Source organism: Heptranchias perlo, chromosome 1 (genome assembly GCF_035084215.1).
Source record: "Heptranchias perlo isolate sHepPer1 chromosome 1, sHepPer1.hap1, whole genome shotgun sequence".
NCBI classification, from domain to species: Eukaryota; Metazoa; Chordata; class Chondrichthyes; order Hexanchiformes; family Hexanchidae; genus Heptranchias; species Heptranchias perlo.
Window position 1 is genome coordinate 101,549,025 of NC_090325.1, and position 17,793 is coordinate 101,566,817.

Sequence of the window (17,793 nt, forward strand, 5' to 3'; positions counted from 1 at the left end):
TTGGTTTCTGCTGTTGAAAAATGTTAAGGGTAAGTACTACAGCTATTTCCTTTTCATTAAAATGGCTGTACTCAAGCCACATTTGTAGTACATGCCAACTCCTTTAAAAACGTTAAATTATTCCCATGTAATTATATTGGATTTTACTCATTATAAAAGAATGAATATAAACTAAAAATGGCATTTTAAGACATAATTTGTTTAGCAACGTAGAATGATAAATTATAGAATGAACCAACATAACTTCATTAAATAGCAAGAATGTATGATATGGATGATGATAACAATGGTATAGCAAATATTTAGGCCTCCAATAGAATAAACACTAACCAATGATATAAAATACTTTCTGCTCTAAACTATGATTTGGTCAATATATATATAAAAAAACAGGAAAAGGAGCTTTACTTTAATTAATTTATTTTATTACAAGCAAATATGTTATTCTCAATTATACATCAGGTATGTATGTTGCTGTGTTAAGCTATACAAGGATCATCATACATGACTTTTATCATCATTAATTTTGACTTATCAATTTAAATAGAAGGCAGTCCATGATCCACATGCACACATTTTCTTTCACTTTCTCATGCAGGCACCAAATGGCTCATCATCATACTGTTATGTTGTGATAAAGGATTGGCAAGGTGATTATATATTGACTTCTGACCTCTGCAGGTCATGTATGCTTCAACTGGAAGTAGCAAACAGGAAAAGCTGCAGAAGAGGCATGACTTTTAGTGTGGAAAGATCAGCAAGTACAGCCTGAAACAACAAAAAAATGCTGATTACAAAAATATATATAAACTCACTGCTGCAAACAGTATGCTCAGAAATTAGATAAACAACAAACTGATGCTCTTTTATGTGGGTTTCATAGTCTCATACACAATCTTGATAGAAAACTGTTGTTAATATTGAGATTCCTGTACCAAATATAAAAATCTAAACTTGTGTCAAACTTCCTGAACAGTCAGTGGTATAAAACTTATACTACAGTAAATTTATAAATTATTGAAACCACAGCCTCTCTTCGCGATAGTTAGTGTCTGATGTGCATGTCTTACTGATGAGTATAGCAACACTGCAATAAGTCATTTGAGCTTTCAACAACTTACTCCTCAGAACTACCCTGGCACTGCACTCATCCAGCAGAAAATAGTGCATGAACAGCAATGAACATGAAAATGAACATCTTTAGCAGCAAAAACAGGAACATTTACAGGTTGGGGCACTGTTAGCAGGCTGAACACATGATCAGTTGAGATACATTACACTAGTTACATTCCTTAGCTCTGAAATTCCTCTGGAAGGTTTCCGAGGGCGAATCTGGGGGTGGGGTAAAACCTCTGCCTGCCCCATGGATATGCCCCTGATCCGACCCAAATCCAGAGGTCAGGGACATTTAAACGCTGTTGATAGGCACTCGCACCATTTAGAGAACTGGGACACTGGCCTCAGCGGAGGAAGAAACTTGCTGCAGTACCTTGTATTCCCTCATTTACATACAGAGCAGCCCCAAATGGGACTGGATTTCTGACAGGTGGAAAAAAGGCAGAGTACTTGGGTCCCACCACAAATTCTGCCCCTATCCACCAGGAAAGTACTCCATTCACGGGCCCAGGACAGTGCAACTTCAGGGCTTTTACTTTAGTAATGTCTTCTTCAGGCTTGAAATTCGTTTTTTTTCCCGTATCCCAATTAGCTGAACTGTCCAATGTCAGAAATCACAGGAACAGTGCTGCTTTTTGGAACTGTATCCTAATGATTTACTGCATGATTCTAGTCCCCATCCTGTGCCCTATATAAACTCTTGTCACAGTCGTCTTCCCCAGCTCTTTCCCGCTATGGAAGTAGAGGCCAATAGTAAAAGTTACTAAATAAATGAAAAAAAAACATAGAAAAGATAATGTTCTCGTTTTATATATAAAGGAAACTAGAAGCAGCTAATCTAACATTCTACTCTGCATACCACAGATTATAACCCTGTGGCACTTTAAGCAGTTATCCTGACTTCAAGGATTTAATGAACTTTGAAGCTCACTGCAGGTATCTACCTTTAATTTCAATAAAAATAATAAAACACTTCCATGAAGAAATTGTACAACTGGATGTTACAACTTCTTTGGCTAAGTTAGACACAACAGAAAAGCCTCACAAGCTATGATCTACCAATTCTCAGAAGAAAAGTTTCTTTTTCCTTTCTTGAGAACTATTTCTACTGGGAAAGCATCAATTGTACACAGGTGCCAACAACAGGAGAAAAAGAACCAGTCTACGGATGAGGCTCTTATATCGCACAAGCATATTTACCGTTACGCTGCTCACAGTGAATCAGAGGAGATGCTAAAATGGGGCATCTTAGGTATGATGGTTAATGTATAATGGGAAGTATGTACTATAAGCACACACTTTAAATATATTATAGATGGGAGTAGAGAAGATCACAACTTCAAAGAGGATCAAACACCTGGAGACACAGTAGGGATCATTTTTCTGGGTCCACGCCCAGGTGCACTGGATCACCTGGGCACAGTGAATATTGGCACAACGGGCGGGTCGGAGTGCACATCTGTGAAAGTCCCTGCCTGATTTTCCTCCATTCATTTAAATATAGGAAGATCGTGTGGCTCCTTTACAGGCGTGCATTCTGACCCACCTGGGTTTTCCGATCTTTGCTGTGCTCAGGCAATCCAGACCCAGGAAAAGCTTCCCTATATGCTCCTAGCAATTTTTCTCCCTTTACTTGCAAAATGGGAGTATCCCAAGATCTGTGGAAAGTAAAAGAAGATCAGATGCCTATGGTCTAGATTATTATCCCTCATACACGATCATTTTTGCTTAATGTCAATAATTAAGTATGTTTTAATTACGCTAATTTAAAATAAGATATGCAATATTCTAACCCTGGAGCTAAGAAAAAGGTATTACTAAACATCAACTAACCAATCATCTAAATTCATTGCTGTATTTATGTTTTTGGTTGTTTTTTGTAAATATCTATAAATCTCTATTTTCTCTCTAGTCCCCCTGGATTCCTCAGACTGTGCACCACCTGCAACATGGCCATTACCACTGCCCTCAGAGCTAGAAAGTGCTCAACAGCTGCCCTAATGTGACTCTCCTCCCCTTTGGAAGGAGACACCTTGCTTCCAATTAGCACATCTTCACAACTACACGGCTGAGATTGGCAATCAGTGCTGGAGAAGTAACAGCTGTTCCCCCCCCGTGCCCCCCCTCCCCACACACGATCCGACCCCAACAAGACAGTATCTCCCCCATTTCAAAATTACGTTTAGAACTCCTTACTTCAGCTGCAGCAAGTGATGTTGCCTCCATTAAATTCTCTGCTCTGAAAGCAAATACAGCAGCTGCCAGCACTGAAATAAAACAAACTGCATTAAACAGAGGTAACGTTTCTCTAGGTCAGTAACTAAAAATGTTTAAGCCAACCAAGTACCTGGGTGGCCTACTGATTGGTGTATTTTGTTGTCCCTGAACGTAACCAATAGCACAACCATAAATAAATATCAAAGCTATTTTCACATATGCATGCCAATCAAAAAGAAGTTGAGTCAGCAGAGTAGCAATGGTTCAGACTGCTCAACTAATTTCTGATATAGATTTGCATTCCTGGGGCAGTAAAGTTGGCACAAGTAGAAATGGGACTTCCTGTTTCATACTCACACCAAATTTTTTTCATTGAAATTATCAACATGAAAAGTTTCATTGCCTTGGTCATCATTGTATCAGTTAGGTACTTTGTTTTGTAAAACCAATTTGTGCCCTACAGTTCCTCAAATGAATTAATTTGCCAATTTTAAGTGGAAGAAAAAAAAGTAGCTTAGCAAATGAACCAAGGAATAGTAATGGGCTGGACTGGAAAGTCAATTAGTAGACATGGTAGTCCAATTATGATCATTTTTCAAAATATTCAGGCGTTTCAGCAATTTACAATGGTTCATGAAGTACAGTTGCAGAAACTGGTTGTTCCGACCAGAGGCAATCCTTGAGCCATGTAAAGATTGTAACTCCCTCTAGTGTCAGATAACCGGAACTACAACAAACTTATGCAGGAACTCTGGTGTAGAATTGCAAAAGGAATGTGAAGAATATGTCGCAGTTTCTTTGTGCAGTTTTTTTGTACTCATACCAGCAAGAATTTCCAACGAGTTGTATCCCAGAATCCTATCCCAAAGAAACAAGAGTTGATCGGTTGCTAAGTACCCAGAGAATGCCCGCACCATCCATTTAAACGATATCCGAAGTCTGGAAAAAATATGGGTGAAACATTGAACACAGATTGCCACATAAGACGAGCTAAACTAGCATCAGACTGTAACCAGAACAGAGGGGTGTAAGATTAATTCTGTGTCTCTCTTAGTTATTAAAATAGCTTATGACATTCAGGCCAACATAGCAGGATAGAAAAAAACATATTTGTATAATCAAACACTTGATGAACATTAAAATGAAGCTTCCCCGATGACTCAGCAAATTTGTCTGCAAGCTACACAGACCAGGAAGGTTCCAGATTATCTCTGGTCTGTGCTGAGTTAGCTGATTTCGGTGTCGGCGATTGCTGGGCACTACTATTGGCCTCAGTGCCCCTTGGTTTGGAGGGCAGGGGTGTTTGAAAAGCAAATCGTCTGGGGTTCCTTATTTTGATCGCTTTCTCTTAGTGTACGTGTGGCTGTTGGATGGAGACAGTATGGGGTCAAACTGCAACGTCCCCAATAGCCGATCAACATTAACTGGCGTGGCTCACAATATTTCAGTGTTTGCAGTGGTATTTCTAGCACTGAAATATTGCAGTGTCCATTTTCCACCACACGAGGTCCACAGTGAAGCATATGCTCACGTGGGAGAGAACTGTACTGAGAATTGACACCACAAACCAAATACCTTTACACTTATATTTTCTCCAAACATTTGTCCAGGCAGGTTTCCACAATGACCTAACGGGAAAAGGCACCAGAGCATTATTCAGCAATAGACCAGAAGGTTTCAGGTTTGATTCTGGATCTGGGTTCTGATGAAGGGCCTAAATCCAGAACATTAACCTATCCTATTCTCTTTACATAGGCTGATGTTTTTATTTTGAGCAGCTGGGAAAAACATCTGCTAGGGTTCACATTTCTGCTTGCTATCCAGATTCCTGCAACGTGTGCATGTGCAGATTTTGGGTGACGACAGCATCAGGCATGGCTGTGATGGTCTCTCCATGTCGAATAACCTGTGACACTCACACCTGGAATTTCGGCGAGTGTTCTTTCTGTAACTTTGGCGGAAGATCAGTGGCAACTCCAGAGAAATGGTGTAAATGGCCATTCACATGGTTTCTCTGGGTTTTTGGCCGGTCTTCTGTCGAAGTTGTGGTGGGAGATAGGGGAAACACTGCTGAAATTGTACCCCTCATTATCTATCGTCACACATGAAGAATGCCCACTCTGATGGGCTGCTGTCACTTGTAGAACTCTACTCCAGCATGTCAATGCTTTCAGGAGCTAAAAGGTTTAAAATATATGGGGAGAATAAAGGAACTCACAAATGACAAATCTATATGATTTTTCACCTCTGTTTCTCATTGTACAATCAGACCCCCCCATCCCCCACTCTACATTTAATCACAAGCCTTAACTTTCTCTCACCTGACTGGACAGTTTGCCATTTAGCTACAAAATAATACTTTTAGAAAATGTGTTCCTCTCCCCATTTTCAAGTTATGTTTCCTCTTAGGTACCCCAGCCATTCATCATTCATTGGTCTTGAGGGTAGGGAGAAGCCCTGCTTCAAGGTTTAGCCAAATTATTTTGTAACAAGGCAATAAAAGGGATGAATAAATATCCTAGTTTATAGGTTTGAAAAAAAAATTGTGAGAATTGCATCAAAATGGAGACCCAACCCAAATCAGTGAGAGCTTGCAGATCTGTGTTGGCCTGCACATAATTGTTAAAAAGATTGAGATTAATTGCTAGAAATACTCAAAGATTTTTCCAGAAAGATTTGCCAAAAATTTAACCATTATGGATAGAACCTGCAATAGAGGATTACAGTACTTACGGTTGTGCTCCAATTTCACGCAAATGGTAAAAGAGTTGAGGGAGGTAGGTCTGAACGAGTGTCTCAAATACCAGACAAAGTGATACAATTCCCTAAAAACAAACAATTAAAGGTGTTCTTATAACATCCATAGTGATTCCAATAAAAACAGATGTGTCTTTCATGTCAGACATTAAACTCCATCTGCCCATTAAGGTGAACATTAATCTCTTGGCACAATTCAATGAAGAGCAGGAAGTTCTCCCAGTTCCTGGCCAACATTCTTCCCTCAGCCAACACCACCAAAACCAAATTAATTTGTCATTCATCTAACTTACTGTTTGTGGGACTTTGTGCAACTTGGCTTTATATTTACCTACATAACAACGTGCATTTATATAGCACCTTTAACATACAAAACATCCCAAGATACTTCAAAAACCAAAATAGATGATAAGCTGCAGATTAGATGAGGTGACCAAGAGCTTGTTCAAAAAGATAGGTTAAAGATAGCTTTTAAAGGAAGAGAGAGGAGAGGCAAAGGACTTTAGGGAGGAAGTACCAGAAAATGATTTAAGGCTCTGCCATCTAATGGTGGAGTGAGGGGAATACAAGGCTAGAGGAGATTGTAGAGATAGGGAGGGGTGAGGCCATGAAGGGATTTAAAGATGAAGGCAAGGAGCTTAAAGTTAATACATTGGGGGCAGAAAGTCAGTGTGGAGTAGCAAGGGCATGGATGATGGGTGAGCAGGACTGGATATAGGCAGCTGTGTTTTTAACAAGATGGAGTTTATGGAGGTGGAGGATGACAGGCCAGAAAGTAGGCATTAGAATAATTGAGCCTACAGAGGACAAAAGCATGAATAAAGGTTTGAGGGGGGCAGAATTGAGTGATGTTGCACAGCTGGAAATTAACGGCCATGGTGATGGATAGCATGAGGAGTTTGATGCTCAGGTTAGGCTTGAACAGGATGCTAAGGTTTTGCACAGTCTGGTTCAATCGGAGCCAGAGGCTTGGGAAGGTGATGAAATCAACGGGAAGGGAGCAGAGTTTATGGTGGAATGTTCAATCTTCCCAGTGTTAAGTTGTATAAGTTGTGGATCACTACAACTTCATGTTGGATAGATGGTCTGACTGCATGAAAGTGGTCATGGGAATCAAAGAGGTGGCAGAGAGGTAGAGCTGGGTTTCATTAGCATTTATATGAAAGTTGACCCCATGCCTGGAGATGATGTTGCCAAATTTAGAACTTGGGGCACTCAAGATGTGACAGTGTGGGGGCTGGAAAAGAAGCCATTGTTGGATATGCTGTTTGTGTTTCGATGAATAAGAGTGGAGTCACACAAGCGTAGTCCTATGGAGATGGACAATGCAGGAGAGACAATGAAGGAGGTCCATTGTATCAAATCCTACAACAAAATGTACCTTTAAACATCGGAAATTTAAAAAGAGTTCCTTTAATCCTCAAATTTCAGACCTAGGAAATCTGCCTCAATTTTGGGGGATGTGTTGGGAGACTTTGATGAGGGTTGGCATAAAGGATCATCTGAAGAGACCAGATCTGACTGGAAAGGGCCAGCATGGGTTCAAAAGGGGCAGGTCGTGTCTGACCAATTTCTTTGAGGAGGTTACTTATCTGGTGGAGGGAGAGGCAGTGGGTGTTACTGACCTGGATTTCAGGAAGACATTTGACACTGTCCTACATAATACGCTCAATTTTAAGAGTGAAAAACGGGTGAGTTGGGGGCAGGAGGGCATTGAAAACTGCCACCATTTCAGACCCGCCCCCAACCCCAATTGAGTAGACTAGGCCTGTATTCCCTAGAGTTTAGAAGAATGAGAGGTGAGCTCATTGAAACATACAAAATTCTTACAGGGCTCCACAGGGTAGATGCAGGGAGGATGTTTCCCCTGGCTGGGGAGTCTAGAACCAAGGGTCACAGTCTCAGAATAAAGCGTAGGCCATTTAGGACTGAGATGAGGAGAAATTTCTTCACTCAGAAGGTGGTGAATGTTTGGAATTCTCTACCCCAGAGGGCTCAGTCATTGAATACATTCAAAACAGAGATCGATAGATTTCTAGATATTAAAGGCATCAAGGGATATGGGGATAGTGCAGGAAAATGGCATTGAGGTAGAAGATCAGCCATGATCTTGTTGAATGGTGGAGCAGGCTCGAGGGGCCGGATGGCCTGCTACTGCTCCTATTTCTTATGTTCTTATGTCATAGAGTTATACAGCACGGATAGAGGCCCTTCGGCCCATCGTGTATGTTCTAACCCGCCCATTTTCGGTTTTTGTCGGGGCAGGAAGAGGGGTGGGCGACCAACCTGCTCTCAGGAGGCGGGTCGGGCCTTAAAACCTTTCAAGGAGGCTTCGAGCCTCAATTTCTCTGGACTTCCCGATTTCAACCCCGGGGGCCGGGATTCCATGGGGTTTCTGTTTTACATCTCATGAAAGGAGGCGAGAAGGCCCAAGACTAACAGGTAGGTGCCTAGAAAGGCACAGCTTGTGGGCCCGGAGGAGCAGGAGTGCTTCCCCCAGGCCCAACAAGCCTACCTGCGCCGACCTCCAAACGACCGCGGACCCCCCCCTCAATCACAGACCTCCCGAGCTCCCCCCGATCGCGGACACCCGACCCCAGATCACAGACCCCCCCCCCTCCCGATCACGTTCCCCCGATCCCGATCCTCCCACCTCTGATCCCTCCCCCCATGACTCACGGCCCCCATGCCAATCTATGCCCACCTGTGCCCACCCATCCACTCCCCCACCCCATGCCCCCTCCCCCCCAATCCATACAAACAAAGACTTACCTGCAGACTCACCTGAACTTGTCCTTTCCCTGGCTGGTCTCTTGTTCGACTGAGACCAGCCCGTCAATCAGGCCAGTCAGTCGGACAGGAAACTGACAAAAAAAATAAAAGACGTCCTTACGTCAAAATCGTAAGGACGTCCGGGAAACCCGTACTAACGGGTTTCCTGTCCTCAATTTGACTCCCCCACCCCGCTCCCTTCCCGGCTCAGTTTTAAAATCGAGCCCATTTATTCATAAAATGCATGGCTTTGGGATGGTGAAAAGAGATTAGACTAGCTGAAAGGTCGACAGCAAAGGTGTGGTGCGTAGGAAACTGTCAGAGTGGAAACTGATTGCTAGTGGAGTCCAACAGGGATCAATGTTCAGGCCACTGTTGCCTATAATTTTTTTTTAAATGACTTAGAAGATGGAACTTAGCAAGCTGTCTAAATTTGAAGATGACACCAAATTGTGTACAGTGGCCAATGATCATAACCCAAAGCAGAATGGTGGCCGATGGAATTCAGTAAGTGTAAAGTTATGAGATTAGGTCAAAGATGCGAGAATTTGGAGTACACGTATTGCTTGAGATAACAGAGCAGCAAAAAGATCTGAAGGTTTTGGTGTCGTGGTCATTAAAACTGTTGGTTCAGGTGATCTTGAAAGCTAATAAAATTTTACAATGTATAGCTAGGGGTGTGATTTATAATTCAAACGAAAAGAAGCTGAAGTTATGTCGGGCCTTGGTCAGACTGCATTTAGAGTACTGTATTCAGTTTGGTTCAGAAAGGATTTAGAGTTATTGGAAGGAATGCAAAGGAGGTCTGCTAGGCTCATCCCTGAATTTGAGGAGGGCTGAGTTATGAAGAAACATCATTTACCCTTTACTCTCTTGAAAAGAGGATGACAAGGGAGGACGTGTTAGAGATCTTTAAGATTTTTGGTTATGGAGAAATTTGATCCAGGAAACAACTTCTGTCTGGGACAGATTCCAGGAACTAGACAATATAGTTTAAAAAGCTAATTGTGTCAATTGAAAATAGAAAATTTGAGCAGTTTTGTTTTTAAAAGTGAAGAAGTGAAACAACTTACCAGGATGGGCAATGAAACTGAAAACCATGACAGGGTTTTAAAAAGGTCAGATGAATTCCTGTTAGGAAAGCGGATGCAGAGTTATTAGTTCTAGAATTAGGTAAGTAGATTTGCATGGGTAGGCTAGATGGACCAATGGTTTTCTTCTTCCGAAAATATTACTTTGTTACTAATTCTGTGAGGATTATGATTTTGGCTGTGACAATTGTTCTGTGTCTCATCTTGGGGCCAAGGAATCAAGAGAAAGTGAAAGACGAAAAAAACAGGAAGAAAACTAAACATCCCAGTCCCAGTCAAGTTGGGTTACAGGTCTGGCCTGATGACTGACTATCTAATTTGGAGTCTGATACATCCCGCTCAGTGAAAGAAAATAAGGTGACTACTGACCACCAGAAAACTGCCATTCTGGTTTATTAACTAGACTGAATTCTAGAAAATTAATTTGCGTCAATTATTTTAATTCAAATAAAGGAAACCTAAACTCAAGAGCTCTTGAAAGATGGCAACCAGTATTTCTGGTATGATTTAAGTGAAATAGGTTTCTGCCTCCTATTTTGCAACATAATAGCCTATACACGTCCTTTCTTTCTAATTAGAGCAGGCACAAAAATTACAGGCGTATTTCATTTCAAAAAGTGAAAAAACTTACTGAAGAGCAGCTATCTCTATTTAAAACAATTTTGCTCTTTGTAAAAAGAAAAAAATGCAACTGCTGGAAATCAAACCAAAACAGGAAATGACAAATATACAGGCAGCATTTGTAACTGATAAAGGGTTAACGTCATTTATTTTTGCTGACTGATCTACAATTGTTTTTGTTCCACCTAGTAACAACGTCTGGTATAATCCCCATCAGTAAAATTTAATGCAATTATTCAATATTTATTATTCTAACTAAAATTGTACCATGTAATTGTGATGCAAAGCCATATTACCAAACAAACATACAGCTTCAAACTGTGGCGGATAAATGTAGAGGCCAAAGTTCAAACAGTAGTTTGGCAAGCTTTTATATCAATAGCATTCCAACACATCACATAAGTTTATTTTTTAAAAAAAGAGTATATTAATTTTACATAAAATTGCATTCTAGTTCAAAATATACACTGATGTGTTCTATAAATGATGCTGCGCAATGTTTCAGAACATCAAGTAAACCCTGCATAGAAAATTAAAGGGACGCAAGTAGGAGAGTGGGATTAGAGGAGGTGGTTCATGTGGAAAAAAAACACCAGCACAGAGTTATAGGCTGAATGGCCCGGTTCTGTACCGTAACATTCTATGATTCTACAAACCTATAATCTATCCTTAGGCCCCTCAAGACTGTCAGTGCCGCAAACTATTACTGTTGGATTTCCATAGTCCATGGAGCCAACGATTCCATGATAAATTGGCCCATAGTTTCTGTGAGGAAAGCAGAGATTTCATAATTTTTTTCATAAGAGATATAATTTTAAGGATTAAAAATGGAATCCGGGTGTTTCCTTGGAACTAGCAATGGAAACAGCAGATGGTGGGAATGGGCTGAAGTGTCAGAAGCCTTTGCTCCACAAATTAATTGATTGTCAATAAATTGAAGCTATCGCAACAATGTTCGTTGGCAGTGAGTGAAGCAAATCAGATGTTGCGATGTATTAATAGGTCAATATTGAGTCAAAGACATTCCTGCCACTTTAGAAATCATTGGTGTGACTGCACTTAAAATACTGTGTACAGTTCTGGTCGCTGCAGTACAAAAAGGATATTGCAGCTATTGAAAGGCTAAAGAGGGCAATCACAATGAATGAGGGGATGGAGAGATCGGATTATGGCGAGCGATTACGTAAATTGGAAAAGAGAAGGCTGATTGCTGTTTTTAGGATTCTAAAGAGACTAGATAATGTGGACCACAATAAGCTGTTTCACCTTGTCCAGAACAGTAGAGCCAGGGACATGGCCTGTGCTTAAAAGGTGGGTAAATGCAAAACTATTCTATGGAAACATTATTTCAGTGAGAGGGGTAAATTTATGAAAGAGGCGCTCTAGGGAGATGGTGGAAGCAGATAGTGTTAGTGCAAATTAGATAGATTTCTTACCAAAAATAACATTTTGGGATACAGTATATGAGTAATTTGAGACAGGATATATGTTTGGGAGGAACAGGTGACTTTGGACCTTTGGTTCCAAAAGCTTTTCATCACTAAGGTTTTCCTTACCTCAAGGCTGGGTCTGTTGTAGACCAATTGATGAGATTCATTTCCATGAATAGTCAACAACTTCATTATTGTTGTATCATGTGACTACCAGAATAGTACATGGCAAACTAGTTGGACCGTGGTCTTTTTTTTGTCCAGCTATGTTAATCGAATTATTACATCTTTGAAAGGTTATGGATAGTTCATATGCTGATTGCATTTCAACCACCCAAGCAGGATTGCAGCTTGAATTATGATGCATGAAGATTAACAAAACAGAATACATTAATTTAATTGCTGAAGCATCAAGGGAATAATGTGGTAATCGAGAGACTTCCTGGCTTCATTTTTCAGGTCACTTGACCGCTCAGAATCTTGGACTTAATAATTTAGTTTGTTTTGTTAATCTCAATATATGGAGATGTAAACAAGATTAAACCAGTATCATTCTGAGAAAAGAACACAACATATAAATATACTGAAAGACTGCCACAATGCCACTGCTCCAGTTAAGGCAATAATTTTGTTTTGCCAAATCTAATCTGAAATTATTGAAAGTCTGTGTCTGGCACTGGTTGTTACATACTGGTAGCACAGCTTTAAATAATTATACTGCAAGAATTATAATTTTTTTTATAAAAGAGTCTGAGATGAATATCAATTAAACATAAAATAAGTCACATTTTAGATTTTTTTTGTCTTCACAGAAAGGATGTGGTAATGTGTTTTCTTAGTGTGTTTTAAAACAAAATGAATTTGTACAAGTTTTAAAATAAATACACCACACATTGCAATCATTGAAGATGTGTATTAACATTAGAATATCTCAGCTCACCATCTACTTCTATGAGTCAGTTGGCTTATCCAGGCTTATTAAACCCCAGTAGTTCCTATTTATTTTGAGAATAGCAGGAGATTGTGTAGAGACTCATGCCCCAAGGAGGAGAAGTAATTGGTTTGGTTGACAGGTCTACTGGTGAATTCCTGAATGGGGAAGAAGTAGAGGGACAGCTCTCCCACTTGCTTAGAACAAAGTGACAAAAAGGACAAAGAGACACCAGGGCAGTCGGTTGACTAATTAAGTGTGGAGAGAAAGCCTGATCTAACCAGGGGATACTCACTCTTCAAGTCCAGAGCCAATCAGGATCAGAAGGCTGACCAGGGATAGTGTTGCATATTTCTATTACTTACTTGTTCCTGAGGAGGGTTCTGTAGTTAGCTGAATCAAGGGGAGATTTTATTACATCTATTAAGCTCTCTATTCATTTGCTGTCTGCAAATTAAAGCAATTTAACTATTCCTCACACTAAAATGTTTCAGTTTGCCATCAGAAGATAAGAGACACATGTGAGAGCACATGTGAAAGACACAATATCTAGTACAGATCACAAGGGGGTCCTATTGTTACACTCTCGGATTACACTATAATTAGATATTGGGCTCTGTGGGCCAGTCGTGAATGTACAGCGCTTGGACTGCTTAAGGAAGTGACCAGCACAGCTGTGCCCAAAAGAGCAGACCCAAAACTTGCAATGAATACATTTCATTGAGTTATCCGATGTAAGTGACAATTTCAGTCCTGAACCTAAAACCAAAGCTACGGTCAAGAAAAGATGGGCACAAGTTCAAACTTTCAATTTCACATTCCATTTAATTATTTTTGAAAAATACAGAACACTTTTTTTTGGCACAAAGCAGTTATGAAAGTATTTTTTTGGCTTCTTTTGGTGAGGGGTGGAAGATCAGATGGTGTTCCTCGTTTCCACATTATGCCAGAAATGCTGGCTATCCTTTCATTCTCAAGATCTGAATTCAGGGTTTCTTTATCTGAATTTTAAAAAACTGATTCTGCAGATAATTTTTTTAGTATTCAGGCTAGCAATGAAACTTGCTCACTGGTGGTCAGTTAAGTCATCTTTCTTCAATTGAGATGGTGGTTTCAGATTCCTAGATAGATGCAGTCAGTCATCAGACTAGACCAATCACCCCACAGTTTTTGCACTTGTATTTTTATTTCTCTCTTCATTTAATGCCTGACTGAAGATGTAAGAGTACAAGCAGCAGGCACTACTATTATTAAAAAAAACACACAAGAGGAGAACAAAGAAACAATACGTTACTTTGGTTTCCCTTCTGTTAGGTAGCTTTATATTTGGGTGAGTACAAATACATTTTAATTTAATCTATCTTGACTGGTAGAAATCATGTTCCCCAGAAAGGGTGCATAACCTTTTAAGTAAATGAGTAATTGTTTCTTGCTGAATTTTCAGGCCTCCACTGAACTTACCGAGGAATGGGATGAGATGCAATGAAGCCTGAAGAAATATCGCACGTACATCTCACGGAAAACTTGGTAGAGTTTGGATGGTTCATGGTAGAGAAAACAGAGTGGAGCAACTACAAGAAACGAGAAACAATACAAGTAAAATGCAAGGTTGCACAGCATTAATCAGACCCTGGATCTTTGTGACCAGGGCCAGTGTTCTCACAACAATTCTTAACTATGTCCTTAATCTATTATAGGAGACACCAGAATAATAAACAACAACAATTTGCATTTATATAGCACCTTTAATGTAGTAAAACATCCCAAGGCACTTCACAGGTGCATTATCAAACAAAGGTTGACACCGAGCCACATAAGGACATGAAGACACTGCGGCCAATGGTGGAGCAATTAAAAATCGGAGATGCGCAAGAAGCAAGAATTGGAGGAGGTTACAGAGATAGGGAGGGGCGAGGCCATGGAAGGATTTAAAAACAAGGAAGAGAATTTTAAAAATCGAGGCATTCTCGGACCAGGAGCCAATGTAGGTCAACAGGCACATGGGTGATGAAAGAACGGGACTTGGTGCGAGTTAGGATATGGGCAGCAGACTTTTGGATGAGCTCAAGTTTATGGATGGTGGAAGATGGGAGGCCAGCCAGGACAGCATTAGAATAGTCGAGTCTAGAGGTAACAAAGGCATGGATGACGGGCTATGTTACAGAGGTGGAAGTAGGCAGTCTTGGTGATGGAGCAGATATGTGGTCGGAAGCTCATCTCAGGGTCAAATAGGACACCAAGGTTGCAAACAGTCTGGTTCAACCTCAGACAGTGGCCCAGGAGAGGGATGGAGTCAGTGGCTAGGGAACGGAGTTTGCGGTGGGAATCAAAGACAATCGCTTCGGTCTTCCCAATATTTAGTTGGTGGAAATTTTTGCTCATTCAGTACTGTATGTTGGATAAGCAGTGTGACAAATGAGAGACAGTGGAGGGGTCGAAATAAAAGTTGCATCAAAAAGGTGCAAAAGTCCATTCATCAAAGTTTTGGGGTATACTCCAATCAACGCCTAATCACTACTTGGATACTCAATTGTCAATCTCTGACCAGTATGATGGAATTGCCTAGTGGTAGGTCTTTAGAAAATCAATTATCTGTAACACTAGAACCAGCTACACTAAAACTAACATATCCTTTTCAACTGTTGCCGTTTTTCCAGAGGAACCAACCATGCCATTAACATTTTTACAGCTGGATCCAGTGTTAAAATATATGATTTATAATATGGCTGTTGCAAATGACCATTACATTTTATGCTGGAAAAGAAGAAACAGGCAAAGCATTATCTAAATATAAAATATTGTAATATATTGTTGCCCAACTTCCTGGCAACCCAGCAGTCCATTAATTCAAGAAACTATGGGCGCTAATTTGGACTGTGTAATGTCCATTGTTCCGTAGCGCCGGTCGCCATCTTGGTATAGGAGTTAGCACAGGTGCAAATACCAAATGCTGGAAGCATGTAAAGTAAGGAGAAAATGGATACAATCAGTGTGAAACGCTGATTTAAAGTGATAGACACCATTTTGGGACTTAACGTTCAAATCAACGCACAGAATTAACCCCGACCATCTGAACGTTAGAGTGCCGGGAGGACCACCCCCACCAGCACTATTTAAAGAGACCATGCAGGATTTACAGGTCAGCGGCTAGATTATCGCTTCTGGTTGCCGAGACATTTGTAACTGTTTTTAGAGGTCTCCTATACTTGAATACTAGGATGTGGGGACATAGCCTAACATTTAGAGCCAGGAGGTGCAGGAATGAAGTTAGGAAACGCTTCTAAATACAAAGGGTGGGAGAAGTTTGGAACACTTCTGCAAACGGCAGTTGATGTTAGCTCAATTGTGAATTCTAAATCTGAGATTGATAGATTTCTGTGAACTAAGTGTATTATGGGATAAGAACATAAGAACATAAGAAATTGGAGCAGGAGTAGGCCAATCGGCCCCTCGAGCCTGCTCCGCCATTCAATAAGATCATGGCTGATCTGATCCCAACCACAAATCTAAAGAACACAAGAAGTCGGAGCAGGACCCGGCCACATAGCCCCTGGGCCCTCTCCGCCACCCACAGGGCATTGACCGATCCGAACTCAGCTTCATGTCCAATTTCCTGCCCGCTCCCCATAACCCCTAATTCCCTTTACTTCTAGGAAACTGTCTATTTCTGTTTTAAATTTATCTAATGATGTAGCTTCCACAGCTTCCTGGGGCAGCAAATTCCACAGACCTACCAACCTCTGAGTGAAGAAGTTTCTCCTCATCTCAGTTTTGAAAGAGCAGCCCCTTATTCTAAGATTATGCCCCCTAGTTCTAGTTTCACCCATCTTTGGGAACATCCTTACTGCATCCACCCGATCAAGACCCTTCACAATCTTATATGTTTCAATAAGATCGCCTCTCATTCTTCTGAACTCCAATGAGTAGAGACCCAATCTACTCAACCTCTCCTCATATGTCCGCCCCCTCATCCCCGGGATTAACCGAGTGAACCTTCTTTGTACTGCCTCGAGAGCAAGTATGTCTTTTCTTAAGTATGGACACCAAAACTGTATGCAGTATTCCAGGTGCGGTCTCACCAATACCTTATATAACTGCAGCAATACCTCCTTGTTTTTATATTCTATCCCCCTAGCAATAAAAGCCAACATTCCGTTGGCTTTCTTGATCACCTGCTGCACCTGCATACCAACTTTTTGATTTTCTTGCACTAGGACCCCCAGATCCCTTTGTACTGCAGTACTTTCCAGTCTCGAATGGGCTAAGACAAGGATATGGAGTTAGGTCACAGGTCCACCATGATCTCATTGAATGGTGGAACAGGCTCGAGGGGCTAAATGCCACTGCCACTTGCTGCCTCCTGATATGCGCCACCTTCTCCTGCAAGAAAGCGGGACCTGTGTCTGGGTGATGTGCCTGTCATGATTGAATAGTTGCCAGTGTGTGTGACCTGTGAGTTGTGGGTGGGCGGCTTGCAACAGTGGTAATGTGTAAGGGTGAGAGGAAGCATCTGATTGGAAGAGTTGAGTACTGATGGAAAGAGTTTGTTGGTAGGTGGGTGATGGTGGGGTTTAGTTCATGGAGCAGTGGATGCGGTTAGTGTGTAGTTGGTAGGAGACGCCACTTGACAGTTGACCTCACTCACCTTGACCACTCATGTCAAAGAATTGAACTTCTTCCTGCACTGCATTCATGTTCATGATGCTGTGCGCCTGGCATTGACTTCGTCCCCCGTTGCCTCCCACTGCTTTTTGGGTATATGTCTTGCCACCACCCCCCACCCCCCACCCCCCCACTCCGGATATAGGATGTCCCTCCTTCTGTCCACCTCTTGCACCAAGGCCTCTAGTGCATCAGC

General features: G+C 41.2%; 1 protein-coding gene across 4 annotated transcripts in view; it reads right to left on the minus strand.

The window, feature by feature from the left end:
• Positions 1 to 403: 403 nt before the first annotated feature.
• Positions 404 to 17,793, minus strand: part of tbc1d19 (TBC1 domain family, member 19) — a 132,804-nt gene continuing 115,414 nt past the window's right edge. For 3 of the 4 annotated variants that reach the window (XM_067989068.1, XM_067989055.1, XM_067989077.1), the window contains 5 exons: positions 14,397 to 14,506; positions 6,067 to 6,158; positions 4,157 to 4,272; positions 3,313 to 3,383; positions 404 to 768 (listed from right to left, as the gene is read on the minus strand). In XM_067989068.1, the coding sequence (XP_067845169.1) occupies positions 694 to 768; positions 3,313 to 3,383; positions 4,157 to 4,272; positions 6,067 to 6,158; positions 14,397 to 14,506 (464 nt within the window). In that variant the 3' untranslated portion in view covers positions 404 to 693. Of the gene's footprint in view, positions 769 to 2,662; positions 2,775 to 3,312; positions 3,384 to 4,156; positions 4,273 to 6,066; positions 6,159 to 14,396; positions 14,507 to 17,793 lie in introns of all 4 variants that reach the window. The other variant, XR_010963675.1, reaches the window with a different exon arrangement.